The sequence below is a fragment of the Chrysemys picta genome, chromosome 4, assembly GCF_011386835.1.
Source record: "Chrysemys picta bellii isolate R12L10 chromosome 4, ASM1138683v2, whole genome shotgun sequence".
Lineage (NCBI taxonomy): Eukaryota > Metazoa > Chordata > Testudines > Emydidae > Chrysemys > Chrysemys picta.
Window position 1 is genome coordinate 140,761,483 of NC_088794.1, and position 24,668 is coordinate 140,786,150.

General features: G+C 44.0%; 1 protein-coding gene across 1 annotated transcript in view; it reads right to left on the reverse strand.

Moving 5' to 3' along the window:
* The window catches only part of RHOJ (ras homolog family member J), a 72,117-nt gene extending 48,278 nt beyond the window's left edge, over positions 1-23,839 (reverse strand). The window contains exon 1 of the mRNA XM_008168225.4: positions 23,140-23,839. Coding sequence (XP_008166447.1) covers positions 23,140-23,317 — 178 coding nt within the window. The 5' untranslated portion in view covers positions 23,318-23,839. The remainder of the gene's footprint in view (positions 1-23,139) is intronic.
* Between the last annotated feature and the right edge of the window lie 829 nt (positions 23,840-24,668).

Below are 24,668 nucleotides of genomic sequence, written 5' to 3' on the forward strand. Positions count from 1 at the left end.
ATGTTCCCTGCATTAAAACAAGCCAGTGTCTCTACTAAGTGAAATAGAATACTCCTAGAAAAATGGCTCTATTGTGCCCAACTTTCAGGCCTGTGTTGTATTTTCTGGACAGAGCCTGCATGCAAGTTGAGAAATGCAGTTTTGATAAAAGTTACTATGGTTGTCTTGCATCCATATTAATTTTCCTAATGGACCTGACTTAATGAAATGTTAAGACCTTTATTGAAATTCCAGTGCCAGCGTTACCAAGAACAGCCCTCAACCCATAATGCACCAGGAATCAACGTGAGTTATAGTAGCAACAGCCTTGTGACAAGTATCTCAGTGCTCTCTCAGTATTCTTTGAAAATTTTCCATCATTTTGGTGAAGGGGCTGGCACTTGATTGACTACTTATCTTTATGAAGTGGAATCTCTTTTGTGCTTTCAGCCAGTGTGTTTTTTTTTTAATCAAAGCACAACCTAATTTAAAATACATGCTTATCAAAACTGGAAACCAGCCATTGGATGGCTTTGCAAGGCCATATTGTAAATAAGATTTCCTTCCCTGGTGTTTCAAGAAATAATTAGTTGGAATGCCCAACTGGTGCCAATATGCACTGCTCTTCAGGATCTCCTAGAAGAGGGAAATCCACATGTACACCGCTACCTCGATATAACGCGACCTGATATAACATGAATTTGGATATAACGCGGTAAAGCAGTGCTCCGGGCAGTGGTGGGTTGCGCACTCCAGTGGATCAAAGCAAGTTCAATATAACGCGGTTTCACCTATAACGCGGTAAGATTTTTTGACTCACGAGGACAGCATTATATCGAGGTAGAGGTGTACTTTTCAAATAGAGGGCAGAAAGTGTTCTGAGAATGCTCTGTGAAGAGGGACAAAGCACTGAAATTACAGTCTGTTTTTCCCTTTCCTCCCCCTCAGATTTAGCTCTTAGCTATTGTAGTCTTTGTTCCATTGACTATAAGGTGTAAAATAGTTTACATGCCTGTTTTGCTACAATCAAAGCCCCAGACACTGAAATGACGTTCCAGATAGAACTAGAGAACGCTAAGGGCTAGGTTGTAGCTTTAGGCACAGCCTTAAGTAAGGAGTGGTGTGTAAATTACACCCCTAGGAGTAGCCCAGGATACAGCTCCTCCCCTGCTTTCTCTATGCTACCTGGGAGTAGAAATTACAAATGATAAATTATGATACCCCCTGCTTCCTAGAGCCATCTCAACTGTGCTGGGCAACAAGTAGAAAAGTAGAGCCAAGCCTCTGCCCATTTCTGCCAACCCTACTCCAGAGAGAGAGGGAGGAAAAGAGTGTGCAGCACCTCCTTAGTCCTATATGCCTGGACCCTGGTCTGGGCTGCCCACACAGGTTATAAAGGGGGTGGTTCTTATTCTCTGTGATCCCTGTATAGGTGAGTAGCTCAAGTCACAAGCTAGCCCCACCTGAAAAAAGATGAATATTAGACAATGACATGCACATGATTAGATCAATTACACTCTTAAATGGGAGTCTGTTGGGGTTTGAATATCACTCAGGAAACATCTGAGGGACCAGCCCAATGGTGTGGCTGCAAAATCTATGCCAAATAGAAATCACTTCCATTTTAAACGTGGAAGGCCAGACCAACTCAGGCTGAGTGCATTTTGCAGGTAATACATTCTCTGGATAATTGCAACACTGGCTTTATTGCTGCTTTGCTGATGCACTCAACTGATGGAAGGAAATTACCTTCCTGAAGATGCCATTCAGCCTGACCTAGCAGCTTAAGGTAAGGCATTAGGAAACAGCAACATGACAGAAAGCAGGGGAAGGGCAATTCCCAGCACGCAAATGTGTTGATAGATGATTCAGCTTCCTAATTTTATAAAGAGCTCTTGTGTCTTGTGAAAATATGGATTCCCATTTTTACCAGCGTTGGCTGTACAAGCATGGGCCTGATTCGTCTCCCATTGAGGGAGATTTGACACTAGCTTCTGTGGGCCAATAATTCATCAACTGAATGAATGCTTGTACTGCATACATTTTTAGAGGGACTTTGCAGATTTCAAGACACTTGCTCATGGTAAGCATTAATTCTGCATATTCAATGTCACCATTAGCAACATTTTATCAGATCACATGTAATTTCTACAGTTGTTGTTATTTAAGAATCAAATGTCTGCCACACATCAGACTGACCAGTTCTCTTACTCTTACTGTGAGACTCTAAAGTTATAGAGCCTGATTCTGATCTCACTTACTCAGGTTTTACTCCATCGAGTTTGACGGAATTACTCCTGAATTTCACCAGTGGGAGTGGGATAGCAGATGATGTTTTATGCTGGTTCAGTTCTGAAACTGAGTGGGGAGGAGGAGGAGGAGAGACGGAAATACAAAAGAGGAGGAAGAGGTAGACAATGTAATAAAACATGTAGGCTATATTCCTAGTTTTATTTAACTACTGCTTTGAATAGGTGTGAAGTGATTCTAGGGATTTTATAAAGACAGAGTATCTGTTTAAATGTATAATTATACTGCTACAGTGTAGTGATGTGGATAATTGTGCTATTAAAAAGAAGCACTTTCGTCCCCCCCCCTTTTTTTTTTTTGTATTATGGCTCTTTTACGCATCATAAAATACAGTATTATCCACAGCAGTGTTTAGAAACAACCTTTTTGTCTTCAGTCTCTACAGATCACTGCAGCAAGAGGGTGAGCGAGCAGACCACTGCTGAGTGATCCAGCCAAAGCCTAAAATGATGTCTCTGGGCCAAGTTCGAATAGCGTTATTCATTGTGAATAGCACTTTCCTCCCAGGGGAGCGAGGTGCTACTCAGAATGAGTAACATTGTTAGGATATGGCTCTTTGCGAGGCATTTCCACTTGGTGGTAGCATCTTCACTGATCCATGTGCACACACTGGGAAATAGAGTCCAACATTTCAAATCTTGTATCTTGTGCATATATGTACACACCCAGAGAATAATGAAATTCCAATTAAAATGCCAGTTATAGATATTACTTACATTATAAAGCAAGATATATTTGTTTGTTATGGGAGAGCTGGGTGAACCATAGATAATTAAATCTTGCCCCTCCGGGGAGCATTTTTTTCCCCATGGAGCAATTTTGTGTGTATTTTGACGGTTACAGCTCAATAGCCTACCGGCATCAAAAATATCAACTAGAAAACCGAGAGCTCACTATTATAATATTAAATGCCTTAAAGCTCAAAACCAGAAGCTATAACAACAAATGGGCCATCCAAGGTTCATTTTCCTACTTGATCCTTTCATGTAATTCCAGTGCAGGGTGACAAAATGCAGGATATTTTCTAAGTCTTCCAGAGAACAAGATAATTCAACATCCCAAAGTGTCTTGGGTGTTGCTCTTTTTTTTTTTTGATGCTATTGGAAGATCTTATTCATCAAGACAGATGCATCAGGGACAAAAATGTATAGTGTCATGGATTAGAAATATGAGGGTATGTCTACACTACCCGCCGGATTGGCGGGCAGCAATCGATCCAGCGGGGATCGATTTATTGCGTCTAGTCTAGATGCGATAAATCGACCCCCGAGCCCTCTCCCGTCGACTCCTGTACTCCAGTGCTGCAAGAGGCGCAAGCAGAGTCAATGGAGGAGCGGCAGCAGTCGACTCACAGCGGTGAAGACACCATGGTAAGTCGATCTAAGTACGTCGACTTCAGCTACGTTATTCGTATATATGTAACTTAGATCGATCCCACCCCCAATGTAGACCAGGGCTGAGAGTTCTTGGTCACTTATACCACCCCTCCCTTGAATCAACACAGGGTAGCATTCATAGATTTCTATAGCAGCCCCATTGGTTTTCTGCCTAGTCTTACCCTGAATACAGTACTTGCAATCATAAATATCATAAGAACCTCCTGTGGCAGTTTACTCAGCTTTTTGGTTGGTCTATGCCATACTTCTAAAAAAAAATGTTCTTAATTTTAGGCCATTATATTTTCTTCTGCTTGCCTGGAGTCCTTATAACTTCTTTGCCTCCAAACTTCCTACTTGTTTATTCCTTGTAGGTACTTTTAGGCTGTTGGTTTGTTTTTTCTAGGCTGGAGAAATCAATTTCTATTAACTTCCTTTTTTTTTTTTTTAACCTGGCATTATTTGTGTCTTTGGATACTGTCCACTTTAATGTGATCATTTTTGGAATCCGGAGCTCCTTGCTATGCTCCAGATGCTATATAGAGTGGAATAATTGCTACCTGGTCCTATATGATACCTCTTTTTCTACAGCATGTCTCAGCGTGGCATTGGCATTTCTGGCATCAGTCACAGTGCATGGTCATGTTCAATTGTTTCTCTGTAAAGCACCTGTTTACACCCACTTAAGAATGGTGCTTTCTCACAAGTGTACAGATTGCAGAGCCATACAGGGGTTGCTATTTTTAGCCTGGTTAGAGTGTTGCAGCCAGACATAGTTCTTTGTCTCTCCTATAACTCACAAATAATCAGTGATGCGTAATGGTACATTTTATAGTGCTGGAGCCCTACCGAAATGCACCCATCACACACACAATCTTTCTCCATCTCCAGTCTCTTCACCTACACGTACCGCACATGTGTCCTTCTGTCCTGCAGGGCAGAGCTGAGTCTTGATGCATTCTAATGCTCTGTCCTTCCACACAGAAGCGCAGTTCCTGGCGGGGGAGGGATGAGGCTGCAGTGCTGTTGTTACTGAAAGTGGGTGTTGCAAGAAAATTCCTGCTTGAGCTGCGAGGAGCCAACTGGCTTTCCTGTCACCTGTGGCTTCTAGAGCCTGGCCTGTTCCACCCCTCACCTAACCCTGGTTCACTGCTGGCCTGGTGCCCTGGCTACTGCTCCTCACCAGAACTAACCTGGAGTGGTAAGAATGCAGGGAGCAGGGGTGGTAGGGAGACCAGAGGTGAAGAGGATATTCCAGGGGTCTCCCCATACATTACCCATCCCAGACTAGAGGTGAGTGGGATACACACACTCCACCAACCCTCATAGGAATCCCATCACCGTAAGCTCCCCCTAGGCTGGGGGAGGATTTCTAAAACTTCCCCCATGCACCACCTCAGTGAAAGGGGACCCTCTCATAGGGAATACCACCCCTAGCCTCCATTTTGAATCCCTCCGCAGGTAGCAGGCCATGCCTCTGGTCCTGTGTCTGGGCTTTTGTGTGGGGGGAGGGAGGGAACAATACTGCCCAAGCTGGTTACCTCAGGGAGCAGGGGGCAAATCCCCCACCCTCCTTTCAGCTTCAATTCTTCTTGCCTCCACCCCAGCCTGGCTTGGGGCTGCTCTAGCAGCCCGACACCCCTGTCCCTAAATAGAGATAAGATGGCTGACAAATCCTCTATGACTGGCATGTGGCTGTGCAAGTGTGTGTGAGCCCTTCTGCAACCAATGGAAGAAGCCCCTCAGCACTGCTGCACTTGCACCAGTACTGTCCTGAGGACAAGACACTGCTGAGATTATATCCAGGAGGGGCTTTCACAGTCCATGCAGGGAATGCCTCCCTGAGCTGAAGCAGTTAGGTGCTGCTGATTCTTGTTAGCTCAGAGCCTTACAAGGAGCTAGGTTACTGTGACGAAAGGTGGAAAGAGAGGTTTCTGGGCAGAAACCAGGAGAAGGAGACGTAAGGGCTACCCTATCTGTGCTTTCCCTGATGTTAACAGATTGTTCAGCTGCACAAAGAGAGTGTGGCCCGGGGCTTCGTTTGTTAAACACAAACCCTGTAAGTAAAATGGAAATCCCAGGAAAGGTTTTGTTTTGCCCATCGCAGGCCTCTTGTGAATGTTCTGTCCAGCTGCTAAGACCTCCGACACTACCTCCTGAAATTTTCAGTTCACCACGTGTCATCCAATCATACTCTGGCTTGTGTTATCTGAACCTACAAACGCAACATATACCTGAATAAAATGCTGGAATATTTAAGGTGAGACCTGCTGATACCAGTTAATCAAGGAAGTTTCCTCACACAGTGCAAGTCATCAGTTAAATACCGGAGCATATCTTCTGCTTAAAACAAAAGCAAACAAACAAACAAAAACCACTTTTTTCCAGTTGGAAGAAATTTTGATCTAAATTGTCCTGTGTCTGTACTAACTAATTCACGCAAATCCCTGAAGGAATGATGGTGTGTTCTACTCTCTGTATACTTGAGAAACAAAAGTTTGGATCATTTTAATGAATCCTGAAGAAACACAAGTACAGCATCATTTCATCTGTGGTTAAACACTTCAGCACAGACACAGCACTGAACTGGTGGCAAGAGCATGGGGCAGCAATTGCTGCTGTGAGAATTGTACTGGAAGGAAACAGAGAATTTATGTAACTCTCCAACTCACCACTGTAAGTTAATTTGGACATGCTGTATTCCCCAGCACAGCTATACATTTTAAAATAAGCACAGCCAGGTGTCTAGCTAAAGAGAGACGGTATGGTGCAACCAGGGCCGGCTCTGGCTTTCTGGCCGCCCCAAGCAAAAAAAAAAAAAAAATGCAGTGGCAAAAAAATAAAAACCTGTGGCGCGGCCGGAGCCAGGGTGCAGGGGGACTCCCTGCCCTGCAAACAGGGCCGGCTCCAGGCACCAGCTGGGCAAGCAGGTGCTTGGGGCGGCCACTCCGGAGTGGGGCGGCAGGTGCAGCTATTTGGCGGCAATTCGGTGGACGGTTCCTCACTCCTGCTCGGAGCGAAGGACCTTCTGCCGAATTGCCGCTGCAGATCGCGATCGCAGCTTTTTTTTTTTTTTTTTTTTTGGCTGCTTGAGGTGGCCCAAACCCTGGACCCGGCCCTGCCTGCAGATGTGCCCCAGCTAGTGGGGGGAGGAGGAGGGAGCGAGGGGAGAGAGAGAAGGGGGCGGCCAGGGCTTCAGCGGGGCGCTGCCACGCGGCCCCTCCTGCCATGCCCCCTGCCGGGAGGGCTCCACAACACTCCAGTCGGCTGGGAGGGAAGGACGCGGGCTGCCCTGCCGGGCTTGCTGCAGGGCACTCCCATCTTCCGCGCTGCCGCCTCCTACAGGGCGGCCGGAGTGGAACAACAACAACAACAAAAAAGCGGCCGTGCCACCCTAGGATTGGGCAGAATGCCGCCTCCTACAAGCTGCCGCCCCAAGCACCAGCTTGCTCGGCTGGTGCCTGGAGCCGGCCCTGGTTGCAACGTAATCCAACTGTGCTCTGAAATATACTGGTGTGTATTTTAAACAAGCTGCCTTTTAAATCTTGTGCCTACAATTTATTTATCTCTGGAACAGAAACATGGCAACTGCACCTCACTTTCTGAAATGTGGCATGATATTGCCATCTTGCTCCCAGTATAATTGGAGCATACCTGTTGTATGAAGTGGTTAGAAGTATCTGGCTAAGAAGAAAGCTGCAGAATCTCTTATGTACTGTCAAGGCATGCTTAATAAATGGATCCAATTATTTTCATACTGTAGCAAAAGTAACTGTGTAGTGTGAACTCTCAGAATTATGACCCTGATTCAGTAAAGTGTAACACCAACAGACCCCGGTCGTAGGCGGGCAGGGTCAAACCTGGGCTCTCTGTAACTAAATGCAGCTCAGTGGTTTCAGCATTAGCCTATTAAACTCAGGGTTGTGAGTTCAATCCTTGAGGGGGCCACTTAGGGATCTGGGGCAAAAATCTGTCTGGGGATTGCTCCTGCTTTGAGCAGGGGGTTGGACTAGATACCTCCTGAGGTCCCGTCCAACCTGGATATTCTATGATTCTATGAGCCTCTACTACATGAGCTAAAAGCCATATGACTCTTAGCTAAGGGTGTAGAGGAGACTCATTACTCTCTCTCGAAGTGGTCTTGGCACCACTTGGTGACCAACATGTGTATTCATGGGAGAGGTAGTGTTGTCTAGTGGATCGAACATTGGACGGGGGCTCGGGAGACCAGGTTTCAATTCCTGGCTTTGCTAATAGTCTGCTGGGTAGCCCTAGGCAAGTCACTTCCTTCCCCATGCCTCCATTTCCCCTTTGGTTAAAAATGGACATCATGACACTGACCACCTTTATAAAACACTTTGAGATCTATTGATGAAAAGTGATAAGTATTATTATTACTATTATTTATTATTATTATTTATTGTATTATATATATTATAGCATTATTATACAACATTTCTAAACCAAATTTAACAGCCATTTAGAATGCTTTCCCATTAAATAGTAAAGATGTTTTTAAGAACTATGATGTTGTGTAATAATTAAGAAAACAGTGATTTAAAATAATAGCACTAGTGTGCTCTAGGTGTTGGTGTTGAATAATCCTAGCCACTTTCACATCACAACAAAACAAACAAACAGATAATCCTATTGAAGGAATGACTGATTATTTTCTTCCATGCTTTTGCTAGAGACCCAAACAAACTGAATTTATATCATTGTACTTGGACTGTGGTTAACACAGTGAACAAATAGACCTGCACATTGCATTTTTCATGGGCAATATGTTGGCAGCAGGTTAATTTGATTACTATGTATCATTTTACTATTAGAGTTTATGTCGGTTTCATTTTCTAATAAATGGAAGAAATATTTTAAAGATGTTGACGGGGGAGGGGCAGGGGGGGGGGTCACACCTATCAGGAGTGATCCTGCAAGCTTCATTGTCACATGAGGTCATTCATTGTTGCTGTACACTGGGGCATGACATCAGATTGGGGGAAAGCTGAATGTCTAGCAAATGTGCCTCTGCTACACTACAGTGCCAAGAAAGGAGAGAGAGAGGCATTTATAGAGAGAAATTCTGGTTGTGGCTCCTCCATGTATAAATGCAGCCCAGAGACCCCTTCTCAGAATTGATGTTTCTCATCTGGCAATTGGCTGATATAAATCCCACCAGAACAATATGGGGTATATTGATTAGATTCTCTCTGATGTCAGTGCATATCGCCTAATTACCATGTATATCTATTGAGCTGGGTGGATTTGTGGGCTTTCTGGTGAAGGGGTGATTACAAGTATTGTGATGTGTCTAACATTGACTTTTGCAACCACCAAGTAGAGATGGTTGTTAAAAAAAAATCAACATTTTTGTTTAATATCTGTGACCGTATAGCCAAGGATTAGCGTTAACTAGCATCCATACAGGCTATTTTTTAAGCCCATGCAAAACAACATTCAGAGTACTGGTTGCTCTACACTTTTGAGAATCAAAATCTCTTTGGCTGGGCTCATTACCGATGGAAGAATCTCAGGATGTTTAGCAGTTCAGAAGCGCGTCTCTTTGGAATGGGAAGCATGGGAGGGAACTGTCAAAGAAGCTCAATATACTTATGTACCTTATTCCCACTGAATTTTATTGGCAGCTGGGTGCCTTAGGCACCATTGAAAATCCCAGCCGACAACTTTGCAAGGGCAGGAAGTCTCATGAGATTTCCAGGTCTTCCACTTCTGGTTCCAACTGAAACAGAGGTACATAGACAGGAGAGGGTAAAACATTACTAGCCAGAGTTTTTTTACTATCCAAGGAGTGGCTCAGCTGTATAAAATTCAAGATTCAGCTTCAGTTTGGGTTTTATACAGTGAAATCCGTTCTTGTTTTTGTCTGAACTACTTTGACTACCCAGACCGTCCAGTTATACCATTATTGTTCTCCTATAGTTGCCTTTAGCCACTGGGCTGTGTTGCATTTACTGTGGAATTGTCCTGTTCTGAGGGATACCTGGGAGGCAAACAAAGGTGTGTTTTGAACTTGAGTTAGCTAACCTGAGTTAAAATAGCAGTGAAGGTTTGGCAACTTGGCTTCTAACTCAGGTTAGCAGCTCAAGTTCAACCCCAGGGGTTGCCCTATAGGCTAGAACTCGCACTGCTATTGTCTTCACTTCCATTTTAACCTGAGATAGCTGACCTGAGTTAAGAACAAACCTCTCTTTGCGGTGTGTAGACGTACCCTCAAGTGTGCAGGGGAAGGTTGCCCGAGCAGCATACACCACTTCAGGAGAGGCAGCGTACTCAGCCTTCTGTGCCCAGTTCAGCCCCTCTTTATCATCCTCACCCTTTTGGGGTGTCTTGTATCCCATGGGGCACTAGAAGGCATCAGCCCCTGTGCTTGGGGCTCCTCAGGACTCTTCCTTGCACACTTGCCCCTTGCATACCCATGTCGTGGTCAGGCACAATCTGCCCCGTAGTGGGAAGATGTAGTGTGATTTTTCTCTGCTGATTTACCACTTTCAGTTCAGTCCATATGTACTAACAGATGGATGGACACAAAGCTCTTGGGGTTAAATAATGGGCTTGCACCTGTGTGACTGAGAACAGAATTTGGATCACTATCTTCCTGTAGCAACATACATCTGTGCAAAGGACTTGGGTGAATATTCCCCAGAGTGCATTTCTCTAAACGCTTACGTAAGTCAATATAGTGAATGGGGGCGGGGGAGGAGGGAGAAATCAGGAAAAGCAAACAAAAACAAGGCTTCTTTGTGACCTAATAATTCTTGCCTTGACAAAAATAAATGGCTCAATTATTAATATGTGACATTTTCATTGCATCTCCTGCAAATAAATGTATACCTCCTTCCTGATAAATTAACTGTTGTGCTTCATAAATGACTTTGTTCCGATTTCTTAGGAGCTTAGCACTTTGCACAGAAATACTTTAAGAAAATTATCTGCTTCCTTCGCTTCTATATAGATCTTCTAGCTGGCATTTTATTACATGCAACAAATTCCTTCACTTCAAGGATTTCCTTTTGCTTGGAACTTATTTAGCCCACCCTGTTATATCTTACTATGACAGCTACCTGGGTCAAACCCTTATCCCTCAATGGTCATGTCTGTTACAAACCTGGCATGACTAATGGTATATTCCAGGATGAGCACAGCTGTAGTTTTATCCACCTCTTTCTGTATTCATTGGCAGGAACAGTTCATCATGACTAGGAGCTTCTAAAATTTACTTGCTCCCTTATCAGCAACAAAATATATTTCCCCCCGAGCTGTACTGTGGTTTGCAAGGCTAAAAGCTAAATGCTGTGGTGATCAGCATACAATAAATGCCTAAGACAAATAGATATGATCAGCCACTGGTCCTCATTGGGGATTGAACTCAGAGTTTTCAGGGTTAAAACCATGTCCATGATCCTCTACCACTTTTGCTAAAGAATTAACTCATTAACTGCCATCTATAGTATGTTCTTATCCTCTTAGCACTGAAGGTTCTGGGTTTATTTCCCCACTGATAATCCATGGTGTGAGGTTGTTACAAATGGTTGGCCATAAAGGGATTTGAACTGCTTTGGACCTCAAACTATCAGGATGTGCTTATCCAGGTTGGGGAAGTACGTAACCCATGCTAGGAAAAGAGACTTGGAACCCTCTAGTACAGGGGAGGGCAAACTACAGCCCGTGGACCGGATCCGCCCATCAGGGCTTTCAATCCAGCCCATAGGATTGCCAGCCCTGTGGTGCAGCGGGGCTAAGACAGGCTCCCTGGGGGAAGGGGAGGCACAGGGCTCCATGTGCTGCCCTTGCTTGCAGGCACTGCCCCCACCCCCCGCAGCTCCCATTGGCTGGGAACAGGGAACCGTGGCCAATGGGAGCTTTGGGGGTGTTACCCACAGGCGCAGTCTCCACCCCACCCCCAAGAGTCACTGCTGGACATGCTGGCCACTTCCGGGAGCAGCACGGGACCAGGGCAGGCAGGGAGCCTGCCTTAGCCCCTCTGCATGCCGCTGCCACCCCGGAGCCGCTCGAGGTAAGCGGCACCAGGCCAGAGCCTGAACCCCAAATCCCTCCTGCACCCTGTACCCCAACCCCCTGCCCTGAGCCTCCTAACCCCCTGCCTTGAGCCCCCTGCTGCACCCTTCCTGCACCCCAACCCCCTGCCCTGAGCCCCCTCCTGCATCCTGCACTCCAACCCCCATCCCTAGCTCTACATTCATGGCCCTGCATACAATTTTCCCACCCAGATGTGGCCCTCGGGCCAAAAAGTTTGCCCACCCCTGCTCTAGCAGCTGGTTCACATAAGACGACAGGACACAACTGCCGCTGCTAGCTGACAGAGTTACTTCTCCAGGTCAAGCAATATGAACTTGCATTTTTAACATGATAGATTCCAGGCTCAGTTCCCTGGCAACCCAGGATGACAGTTTTCATATCACTACATTTGGGTGATAAAAATAAATATAAATAAATATGATGACCAAAAAACCCCCTGGAATTGAACCCTAAAACTTGGAATGTGGGTATTATTCTGATCTCACGCAGGCTTTACACCAGTATAATTCCTCTGAGTATAGTGAAGTTACTCCTGCTTTACACTCGTGTGAAATCAGAAGCCAGACCCTTTGTCTTTATTTATTCAATGCACCACATAGCCATTGTGAAAATTAGACTACATACAGTACGCAACATTTTAAATTTTTAATACGTGCTCTAACTTCCATTAACTTTAGTGAACAGCCCCTGGAGAAAAGAACCCTTAACAGATAGTTTATATCATGCCTGAAGTCAAACTTCAGTATGAGAAAAGTTACATCTGCTGAAGAACGCCCGCATTGTCCAATCAAAACACATACCAGCCTCCTCTAGGGATGAGGGTGTCCAACTGGTTGTCTGTCTAACACCTAACTGGTTGGTTTATGGAGTGCTCCCTGGTCATATGGGACCCAGTGTTCAGAAGTGTTCAACGTCGTAACTGGGCCCAAATCTTCAAAAACGGTCAGTACCTCATGTTCTGAGCTCTTTTGAAAATCTCTCTCTTATTTAAGTGTCTCAGGGGATCGTTGTAGTGCAATCACAGGCTGTGCCTGCAGCTTGAGTAGACATTTGGGTATCTCTACACAGGGATAAAAGACCCATGGCAAGGCCACAGGTGGCCTGGGTCAACTGACTGGGGCTCACGGGGCTTGGGCAGCAGGGCTAAAAATCGACATTGAGGTTCGGGCTGGAGCCTAAGCCTGAGCATCTACACAGTGATTTTTCAGCCTTGAAACCCGAACCCTGGGAGCCTGAGTCACCTGACCTCAGCCAGCCATGGTTTCTTTTATCCCTATTAGCTCAGGTACCAGATTAGTGAAGCAGCAACAGTGCATGCTTCAGCACAGGCTGTACAAGCCTGCCCGGAGCCCTGGGTAATGACTCGTGGAGCTGGCTTGCACTGAAATGCATCCTGCCGTGGCTTTGCTGCTCCAGGGCCTGAGTAGGTAGATTAAAGCTAGCATGGGTATGCCGGCACAAGCTGTAATCACACCCTAGGATTGCACCATAGACATTCCAGAAGTGGGAGCTCAGCTCAAAATCTGGCCCCAGTTTTGGATGCAGAGTACTCGAAAGGCTGGCCCTCAGCTTTTCTGAATATCTGTTCCAGGGTGCTGCATCCCTTTTTGTTTCCTGATGCACCTCTGCTAGTCACCCCTGCAGTCGTATTGCTCACAGAGAGAGGAAGTCTCAGCTAACCTGGTCTCCAAGGTTAAAACCAGCATCAAGGTGCTAAGAGGCACTATTGCAGGAAAACTTATTGAGTGAGATTAGCAGGTTTTGAACTAGAATGAGCACGACTGCACAGAACTAGAAGACATCACAAGTCATGGAGGGTCTGCCCTTCCAGGACAAAATTGCTCATCGCGCCTGGATCATTGCCTGTTTTCAAACTAGAGCATGAGACAGTTTATGAACTTAAAACACATTTTCCAACCTTAGGAGGGTTTTTTTTGACTGCCTGTTCTCAGCAAAGAAATATAATTATAAATAGGCTCTTTTTGGCAGGGGGCAGGAGTGGTATTTTTGTCCCATTTCCTAGAGGATAAAAAATTACAATATGCTTGAATGTGCATGTTTTCCCACTTTGTGCTACAGGGGCTGCTTGCCATAAGGACTGCCGAAAACCCAGCCTTAGCCGATAGTGTTAATATCCTTACTGCGCAGTCACCGCTGAATGTCTTTGCCAGAAAGTCTTAATAAAAGACATTGCTTCTTTCCCCTTAGAATGGCTGGGGTTGGAAAGGAGCTCTCATGAGTCATCTAGCTCATCTCCCGGCACCGTGGCAGGACTGATCAGCCCAATTTCCCTGCGCACATTCGTGTTAACTCCCTGTCTGAAAGGCTGAGTATTGACTCTATCCATGCTGACGGTTTATGCTTTTATTTCTCTAATAATCTGATTCAACTTTGGTTTGGTGCTGGACTGAGGTGCAAGGGACAAGGTCCTGGCACTGTGTTGTGAAGAGAAGGAAGGCCCCCTCACCCCTTGCTACTTTTTCCCACTCCAGCAACACTCTCGTCCCTCTCCCCCTGTAGATGGGCAATTTTTACAGCTGTGCCCCCATCCTCTTTGGGAAGGAATTTTACTCAGCTCCCCTCCCACCCAGTGGTGGATGTTTTTTCCAGCAGCTGCTTTTTCTCGCAGAGACCGGTGCTGGAGTCATGTGCTTCAGGAGTCACTGCTGTGCCAATGTGCTCTGCAGGAAAGACTCTTCTTCCCCTGCCCAGCAAAGGACAGAATCTCGACTGGTGGCTTGGGGAGGTGCTAAGTCTAGAGACTGACTCTTGTGCCAGCAGAAACAGCATGACCTCAAGATTCTGCCTGCTAGCCCCACGAGCCCCAGCACATGTGGGGTTGGCAGTAGGGCTTAGCAGAGGGTGCGTGCTGCTCTTTAGCAAAAGAGAAACAAGATGCACTTGGCACTGTGTCCCCCAAGTCTGTCTGAAGCCATCTTGCCCTGTGACGGTACAATGCTTCCCCTATGCACAGAAACAGCAACATCTGTGGATGGCAGGATTTAGCTCTTAATTTTAAATTCATGAATGTGTATGGCGCAAAACTAATAAAGGATTTAAGATTTGGATGCGATCTAAGGTCCCTTCCAGATTCCTAAGCAGGACTTTGGGGGAAATGAAGAAGTGAATATCCTTGAAAAATCAGTCCCACGTTTTATCCTGATCCCAGTGCACGCTGGGACAGGTGATAGTTCGGTAATGAGCTGCAATCCTTTGATTCAGTTAGAAGCTTATTAACCAGCAATCTCCTAGGATTCAGGTAAATGAGCATCTATTATGAAGGTAGACATCAACTATTATAACTAGCATTTGCTCATTTTAAAGGTAAGTAATAATATGACAAAAGATGTCCTTCATTTTGAATAGTATCAGGGGGTAGCCATGTTAGTCTTCATTTTGAATGACTTTGTCTTGATGGGACAAGTTAAGGAAATATATTTTCTCTTCCCCATCCCCTGCCAGTTCCATGATGTAGTTAGTCCTGGTTATAGCCACTGAAATATTAGGACATAGGAAAGTAGTGGTGTATATGCTGAGGGAAACAAACAGAATGATAAACTGTGGCACTTATAGGCCCCAATCAGCTAGGCATCTGCAGCAACTCTTCCTAAGTGGACAGCACATGAGAAGAAAGTTCAAGGGAGCATTTTTCATTGACTTAATCAGCAAAGAAGCCATTCTGCTGATGACTCAGTACAATACGGCCACACCACATCCTGCAGAAATAGAAAGATTTGTATAAAGCTAGGGTTTTCTGTTGTTTAGAAGCTCTGGGCAAGTTTTTCCCCCTTTTTTTTCAGCTAGGCATCTATTCTGGAAATAGTGCTGCCACCTATTGTAAATTGGTCATTCTGTTATAAGAATGAGTTATGTATACATATTTGCATGTCCATCATTTAGACTTTAAGTTTAACTCACTGCTCAGTATATTACTTGTTGCTGTCTGTGCTTGGATCCAGAGGGATATGAGTCTGCTACCAGCTAGGGGAGTTAGTTCTTTAACTCAAACTATAGATCCTGGGTTCTGACCAAGTAGACAATCATTACATGTAAGCCAGTGACTAGGGCTCTACAGAGAAGGTGCGCTCTGTGCCATCTGTTGGTGGTCCAGAGGAAGAAACAGAATAATTCATAGATTCCAAGGCCAGAAGGAATCATTGTGATCATCTAGCCTGATCTCCTGTATAACCAGGCCATAACCCCCCAAAATAATTCCTAGAGCAGATCTTTCAGAAAGACACCCAGTCTTGATTTAAAAATTGCCGGTGATGGAGAATCCACCAAAAACCTTAGTATGTTGTTCCAATGGTTAATTACTCTCACTGTTAAAATTTCACCTTATTTCCAGTCTGAATTTGTTTAGCTTCAACTTCCAGCCAGTGGATCATGTTATCCGTTTCTCTGCTAGTTTGAAGAGCCCATTGTCAAATTTGTATTTGCTTGTTTGCAGTGTTGTAGCCATGTCGATCCCAGGATATTAGAGAGACAAGGTGTGAAGTAGTATCTTTTATTGGACCAACTTCTGTTGGTGAGAGAGACAAGCTTTAAAGCTTACACAGAGCTCTTTCTCAAGTGTAGCTCAAAAGTTTGTCTCCATCACCAACAGAAGTTTGTCTAATAAAAGATATTACCTCACCCACCGTGTCTCTCTATTCCCCTTGTAGATATTCATAGATTGTGATCAAGTCACCCCTTAACCTTCACTTTGTTAAGCTAACTAGGTTGAGCTCTTTGAGTCTATCACTATATAGCATGTTTTCTAATCCTTATGAGCAGATCTTATTTGCATGGGTGACACCTATCTTGCCCGTATGATCATTTTTGTCTCTTTTGGGTTAAATCATCTAGTCCGACCTCCTGTATTACACAGGCCATAGAATTTCACCCAGTTACCCCCAGAATTGAACCCAATAATTTGTGTTTGACTAGAATATATCTTCCAGAAAGGCAGCCAGCTTCAAATGAAGACATCAGGAGCTGAAGACTCTGTAAAACTGCATTACTGGAGTTTTGTTTTGTAAAACCTGAGGTGGTTTTGATCAATCTCCCAGATTCTCTTGATTCCCAAAGGTGATGGGAAAACAGGATTCTCACATGCTTTTGCCAGCAAAATGAGCACATTAAGCTTGTTACTATTAACCTGAAAGGGCCAGTTGTACAAGGAACCAATGCTTTCTTGTCTCAAGGCTGGGGCTCAAATCTGGTAGCCTAGATCTGGGTGAACTTTGGGGGGGGGGGGGAGAGGGTGTGTGTGAAACATCCCCTCAAGTAAAATCACAAATTTGCTTCAGTCGTATTCTTGTCCTTTTCTACTGAGTCATCACAAATGTTTGTATGAATGACTTCTCTCTCTTGTTTGCAAGAATGTTTATGGGAAACAAACTTCTCGTGAATACACATTGGTGTGAAGATTCACACAAGAAATGTTTACGCAGCTGTCTTCTCCTCTTTCTGGTTATAGAATACTCCTGGGGGAATTCTGCACCAAAAAATTAAAAATTCTGTGCACAATATTTTAAAATTCTGCAAAATTCTGCATCTTTTATTTGTCAAAATAACACAATATAACCAGACCAGTTTCAATTATTTTTGGTCATTTATTTCAAAATACCTGTCAGCAAGTATGTCTGTAACAATACAGACAACAAAAAAGATTCAGGAAATGTTTTGACAAATAGATTTCTTACTAGGCATATTAATACAGAACTCTGAGTAATAATTCATTTAAACTACAATACAGAACCGTATTTCCTGCACCCCACAGAAGCAGTGCAAAGGCTTGAGAAATTCAGGGGTAACGGAGGAGCTGAGGGAGAGGGAAGTAAATTGCTGGAAAGGAGCCTGGGTGTGATCTTGGAGAGTTGTTGGGTATGGGTGGGAAAAGTATGGAGCAGGTTTTTTTGTGGGGTGGGGAGAGATTGTTAGGGAGCTTCTCCCATGCAGACCCTGGCTGACCTCTAGTCTTTCCCATTCAGTTGGACACATCTGCCCCTGTCCCCATGTGTTTCTGCACCCCGTGTGTTCTTGCACCCCATGTCCACATGTGCCCCTTCACCCCTGCTCAGACACCCCTCCCCGTCCCCATGTGTCTCTGTGCCCCCACCCAGCCACCTCCTGTCCCTATGTAGCTTCCCCCCCCCTCCCCATCACCATGTGGCCCTGCACCTCCCTCCCCCTGTGGACCTGTGCCTCCACTCCCAGTCAGCCCCTGACCTAGTCTAACCTCCCTCACTAGCCCTTATCATCCTCTGTCTGACCCCCCCCCAGCACCCCACGCTGTCTGTCTCCCCCATAGCCCCTGTCTCCTGACCTGGCCTGCTGCGAAGAAGGCAGCTCTTTCTTTTCCCTCGCTGTCAGGGAGCTGCTGCTTTGTTCAATCACCACAGCGCCCTCTGGTGGGCAAAAGGCAGAACTGCAGAAGCTATTTTCTGCCGGGAGCTGCTGCTGATCTTGCACCACAATGCCCTCTTGTGGGCAAAAGGCGGAACTGCAACAACATTTTGGCAGAAGCTTTTTTCTGCACAAAAAATTAAAAATATGCGGGACTCGTTAATTATGCACACAGGCAGTAGCGCAGAATTCCCCCAGGAGTAATAGAAGTTTCAGTCAATCAGTCAGGGGACAAAAACAGTATCATCTGACTTAACTAACCACTAACACACCATGAACAATAAAGAGGTGAAGCAAATAGTTTGGGAGCCACTCAACAACTGAAACATGTCCATATAAAGCATTATCAATCAGTTGAAAATTACAAACATTTCTAAACAATTAGTATCCTAATTTGTGAACAGAAGAAAGTAACGGCTCTGGTCATTCTGCATTGCTGTTAGTTTGCCTGGCTGCAGTCATGACTGAACCACTGCATACAATATTCATTTGCACGAATACAGCTAACATTCCTCCACCAATCAGAGTAACCATGTTCATCTTGTTAATATTCAACCAGCTCTGCTGGTGGTTGAACTGAATTTTTCTTGGTACAGTCTCAGTCCTAAGTAAACATTTATAACATCACATAGATGGATACAGTTTAACTCACTTTGATTTGAAGTACTTGTGGCACCTTAGAGACTAACAAATTTATTTCAGCATAAGCTTTCATGGGCTACAGCTCACTTCTTCAGATGCATAGAGTGAAACACACGGACAGAAGATATTTATACATACAGAGAACATGAAAAGGTGGAAGTACGCATACCAATTGTAAGAGGCCAATCAATTGAGATGAGCTATCAGTAGCTGAGGGATTGGAGCAAATGCGGTTGTATCTTAGAGCTTGGCTGTAGATAATGGATCGTGTGGTGTGTCCTGGATGGAAGCTGGAGGCATGTAGGTAAGTATAGCGGTCAGTGGATTTCCGGTATAGGGTGGTGTTTATGTGACCATCGCTTATTAGCACAGTAGCGTCTAGGAAATGGACCACTTGTGTGGATTGGTCTAGGCTGAGGTTGATGGTAGGATGGAAATTATTGTCTACAGCCAAGCTCTAAGATACACCACATTTGCTCCAATCCCTCAGACAGAGACAAGCACCTACAAGATCTCTATCAAGCATTCTTAAAACTACAATACCCACCTGCTGAAGTGAAAAAACAGATTGACAGAGCCAGAAGAGTACCCAGAAGCCACCTACTACAGGACAGGCCCAACAAAGAAAATAACAGAACCCCACTAGCCGCCACCTTCAGCCCCCAACTGAAACCACTCCAGCGCATCATCAAAGATCTACAATCTATCCTGAAAGATGATCCCTCACTCTCACAGATCTTGGGAGACAGACCAGTCCTCGCTTACAAACAGCCTCCCAACCTTAAGCAAATACTCACCAACAACTGCACACCATACAACAAAACACTAACCCAGGAACCTATCCTTGCAACAAAGCCCGATGCCAGCTCTGTCCACATATCTATTCAAGTGACACCATCATAGGACCTAACCACATCAGCCACACCATCAGGGGCTCGTTCACCTGCACATCTACCAACGTGATATATGCCATCATGTGCCAGCCATGTACATTGGCCAAACTGGACAGTCTCTAAGCAAAAGAATAAATGGACACAAATCTAACATCAGGAATCATAACATTCAAAAACCAGTGGGAGAACACTTCAACCTCTGTAATCACTCACTGACAGACTTGAAGGTGTCAGTTTTGCAACAAAAATTTTTCAAAAACAGACTCCAAAGAGAGACTGCTGAACTCGAATTAATATGCAAATTAGACACAATTAACTTAGGTCTAAACAGAGACTGGAAATGGTTGGGTCATTACACTAATTGAATTTTTTCCCCCCCATGTTAAGTTCTCCTCACACCTTCTATGGATCATCTCGATTATCACTTCAAAATTTTTTCTTCTGCTGCTACTGATAGCTCATCTCAGTTGATTGGCCTCTTACAATTGGTATGCGTACTTCCACCTTTTCATGTTCTCTGTATGTATAAATATCTTCTGTCTGTGTGTTTCACTCTATGCATCTGAAGAAGTGGGCTGTAGCCCACGAAAGCTTATGCTGAAATAAATCTGTTAGTCTCTAAGGTGCCACAAGTACTCCTGTTCTTTTTGCGGATACAGAGTAACACGGCTGCTACTTTGAAACCTTTGATTTGAAGAGCATTGCTCAGAGAAGATCAGCATCAGAATTTTAAAGATGGCATAAAACTGATTTGGCAGAAATTGCTATAAACTATGGAAACCAGCATCTATTGTTATTGCCTGCACTGTCCTTTTTGCCACTGGGGTAGATTTTTTTTTGTTTACTTGCCACTAGAAAACAGCTGTTTATCTAGCATGTGAAGTTTTCAGCACATGACTTGGATTTTTACTATTCTACAATAAAAGAGCACCCAACCAATGCTCTGAGCATCTTGGACAGTGTTTTAAAAGTACACTGATAAATAAGCAGACCCACCAATTAGCCCAGATCAAATCAAAGAACCCAGTTAGAACATATATATAACAAATTAATCAACCTCCTCACACAGTCCCCAGAGTCCCACACCACTACTACGCAGCCCTACCCAACATCCATCATGGGTACTGATGGAAAGGCTGGCCTTACCATGTACCCTGAAATTTTACAAATTCACACTCTTAGAGACCGTGGGGGGCGGGGCGGGGGGGAAATAGCAGCTGATCGATGCAGGGGAACAATTCACATATTTATTAACTGGCCTAAAAAGTTGTGTCATGCAGCTGTTTGCATTGTTATACCGGTGCAATGCTTTGCTCCAGAAGTGCTAGGTGAAGTAACTGCCATCTATAGAGGGCCTTTTGTTGCACTCATTGAAATCAACTGAGTTTTGGTTTTGACTTCATTGGAGCAGGATTGGGACCACAGTTTGCAAAGTGCTTTGAGGTCTCATAGTGTAAATGGCATTGTATAAATATAGGATAATTATAATCCTAATTGGAGTTTAGCCCCCTGAAATTTGACACAATTCCTTTGCGACACCCTTGTTGCCTGCCTCCATTTGCATCAATAATGTGAAAATCTGCCGCACATCTGTGGCCCATACAAAGGATAGAGAGCAGGTAGGGCAAGTTAGTGTAATTTGTGATCTGCTGCTATCAATGGTTAACACCCTATCATCAGTGACAACTGTGCAATTAAGCTATTCCCAGTTCTGTGCTAGTTAATACTCTGATAATATAATATTTTGACATTATCAAAATGAAGCATTGTGACATTATCAAAATACATTTTTTTTCAGACTATCTGTTCCATGGAAAATTTTAACGTTTTTACTTTTCATGCTGATTTGGAACAAAGGCAGATTTCAAAATGTTGGAATTTCCCGTGGAATGGAAATTCTATATTCTGACTATCTCTAGTTTTTAATCACTCTAATCAGAGATGGTTTGTCCCACAATAGTATATTAATATCGAAAGACTCTGAACAATCTGTTTGCTTAGCTTTCTGGGCTTTCTCCTAAAAAACACTTTTCCTTGTACTAGTTGCTATGAATGCTTCAGAATTCCAATAAAAATAACTGGAGATAATCTCAGAAACCTAATTCTTCAGTCTCTGCAAATCGAGTTGTAAAATCTGCATTTGAATGGGAATAGATATTGTTTCATACATTATATTTATTAAATTGTTAGTCTTATTTCTGTTTTGTGTAAACAGCTTTTTAAAAATGGGAATTTAAAATAAATGGGGAGAGGTGGTGGAGAAAAGACATTGTTATGTGGAGCTAGAGATGAAGCTACACACATTTATGGGGAAAGAAGGGTTTCACATTGCCACATATCAAACTCAGCATTTACACAGTTTTCTTTTTTTGGCCACGTCCCTCTGCTAAACCTGACATGGAGCCAAGGTGAAAGCAGAGATTTTCCCATTACAGAATACCAAATCTATGATAAGCCATGGCATGAAAATCCAGTTGAGGAGAAACCTAAAATAAAGAACAAACAAAACTGCTGCAAGATCAGTGATGAGTTTTGCATTACTTGTAAAATCTGTTTTTTCAGGGATCTTATAAATAAAAAGACACAGGATCAGTAATGTAACATGATGAGAACAACCAGCGCTTGCATTAGGAGAACTTAAGCAACAGTAAAAGCATTTTCAGCCTGTTGCACAGTACACATGCTAACTTTTGAAGCACCTGAAAAAGTTGTAAGCAGTTGCTACAGTAAAGGTGGTCTGTGAATACTGTACCTAAACTGTGGTCTTCTTAAGATATGTGTGTCAGCTTGCACTGTGATAAACTGAATATCAGCTATGATCTTTGCTATGTTCTGTGAATGGTTGTTCTCTTTTTTCCTAAGACAAGCACGTTCATCATTAAGAATTAAAACTAATGAACACTGCTGCTTTGCTCATCGTCATACTCTGATATTAACTACTATTAATAATAAATGCCAGTAAAACAGAGTGAGCTTCATTCTGGCAGCACTGGGTGAGATTTCAGTGCTTTTCTCAAAGATTAGTTCATAAAAAGGATTTCAGTATTGCAGCTTCTGAATCATTTGCCACGAGGAAAAAGATGACTGACAAAATGTGTGTGTTAGAGTCTGGAGGACTTAAGTGGGCAGAGTTCAGCTTAGAACTTCAGAAACCCCAGACAAGCCTGGCAACTAGTTATGCAAACGCTGAATTATATCTACTGCCTTCAAAGCCCAGTGGAGGTTAATTCAAGTTGTGTTTCTAATTCTGCGTATTTGCCAAAAACAAAATGGGAAACAAATAAGTTCTCTCCTAACAAATCCTTCATTGCCCCACTTGTATGTGCTGCCCTCTAAGCTGTCTGGCTGCCTTCCAAGCCTGAATCACATCCCTGGGCTAGCAGTAACCCCAACATCCCCTTTGACCCATCCTCCTTTGCCCTTGATCTCCCTTCACCTCCCTCCTGGAGTTTTCTGTACCTATTTAGACTTTTTACAAAGTATTTCCTTACCTGCATAGTGGTCAAATACAGTGGGCACGTACTCCTCCGGGAAGGCATCATTGGCATAACTCATCAGCAGACAGGTTTTCCCAACCGCACCATCCCCAACCACCACGCACTTCAACATCTTCTTCACGTTATTGCTGCTGCAGTCGGTGCTGTTGTCATCTTCTTCCTTGCAGTTCATTCTTGCTGGTGCTGCTGCTGGTCCCAGGACTTCCAAGTGCACATGAAGGAAAAATGAAGTGCGATTGTACTGACTCTTCCTGAGTTTGGGACGCTCTCAACCTCAGGAAATCATACTAATATTTCCAGGCTGTTCCAGCCGCCTCGAGCAATTACCATATCCGTAAAGAGAAGCATTGAGGTAAATAAATTATACATCGATTTTAAAAAAAGGATTGTCCTTTCTTGTGAGCTTGAGTCAGGAAACACTCATCCTGTCACAGAGACCTTGATATTTATTGCAACTTTAAAAATATCAGCAGTCTGAGGTGTTGATTCTCTTCTCCCCTTCTCCAGAGGAATCGGGGATTCCTGCTAAATCCACTCCATTTTCCATTTCATGTCTAACATGGAGGAAAGCTGGAGGTTTTTAATGGAGTTTTTCCTTTCTTTCTTCAGCTTGCTGTGTGTCAGGAAATCATGGGTTTCCTGCTGAATTCCATATTAGGATCAGTGGGCTTGTGAAGGGCTGCAAACAATAGGAGCTCTGTGTGTGTTTGTACTTTAGAGGAACTATGCCAGGACATAGAGTAAGAAAAACACTAGAGGTCTCACTGCGGGCTAAAGTTGTTAAGCTTCCTGTTTCATCTAAGCACTCAATGCTGTTCTCCGGGCTGGCTGAGATGAGGCTGGTGCTGACTGATAGATACGTAGATGATTTTCAATGGGGAATGCTATGCAAAATGGGGATTCAGGCTTAAATGAATAAGCAGGGAATGGCAGGAGTTCTATAAGGGAACCAGCCTGTAAAATGTGCAATACAGTCTATCTTAGGGTTTTCTGCTGCCACCCATCACTGCAGTATCGGAGCATCTTGGGGTGTGCTTTTTCTTTTGGGGGTGTTGGTACATGGGAGTAGAATTGAACACAAATGCTTTCCTATGTAAATACCTCTTTAACAATTTGGGTAAAGTAATAAATCAGTCAAGCCAGGAACTAAGAAAATATCCTCTCCTGTCCCCCCCAAAACAAACAAATGAAATTTTTTCTGGTATAGGTGTGTGTGGAGGGAGGTGGGGTGAAAGAAAGCAAATGATGAATTGGGAACTACAGCTCTTCAAAGGGAAGGCTACAGGGCAAAGCTACAGAACAGCCTGCGTAAAACCAGAGTTAAATGGCATAGCTTTTACTCCCTAAAAACTCGAGCAATGTGTGGTCCAGCACAGTTTTGCTATAGTATTTCATATAGTTCTGATCCTCCTTTTAATTTTATTATATAACTGTCCCAAAGATCCCACTGTGGGTAAACACTTAGGGCCAAACCTTGCTCTCTCTACACCTGGAAAACTGTGCAATCTCTAGCAGAAGTGAGT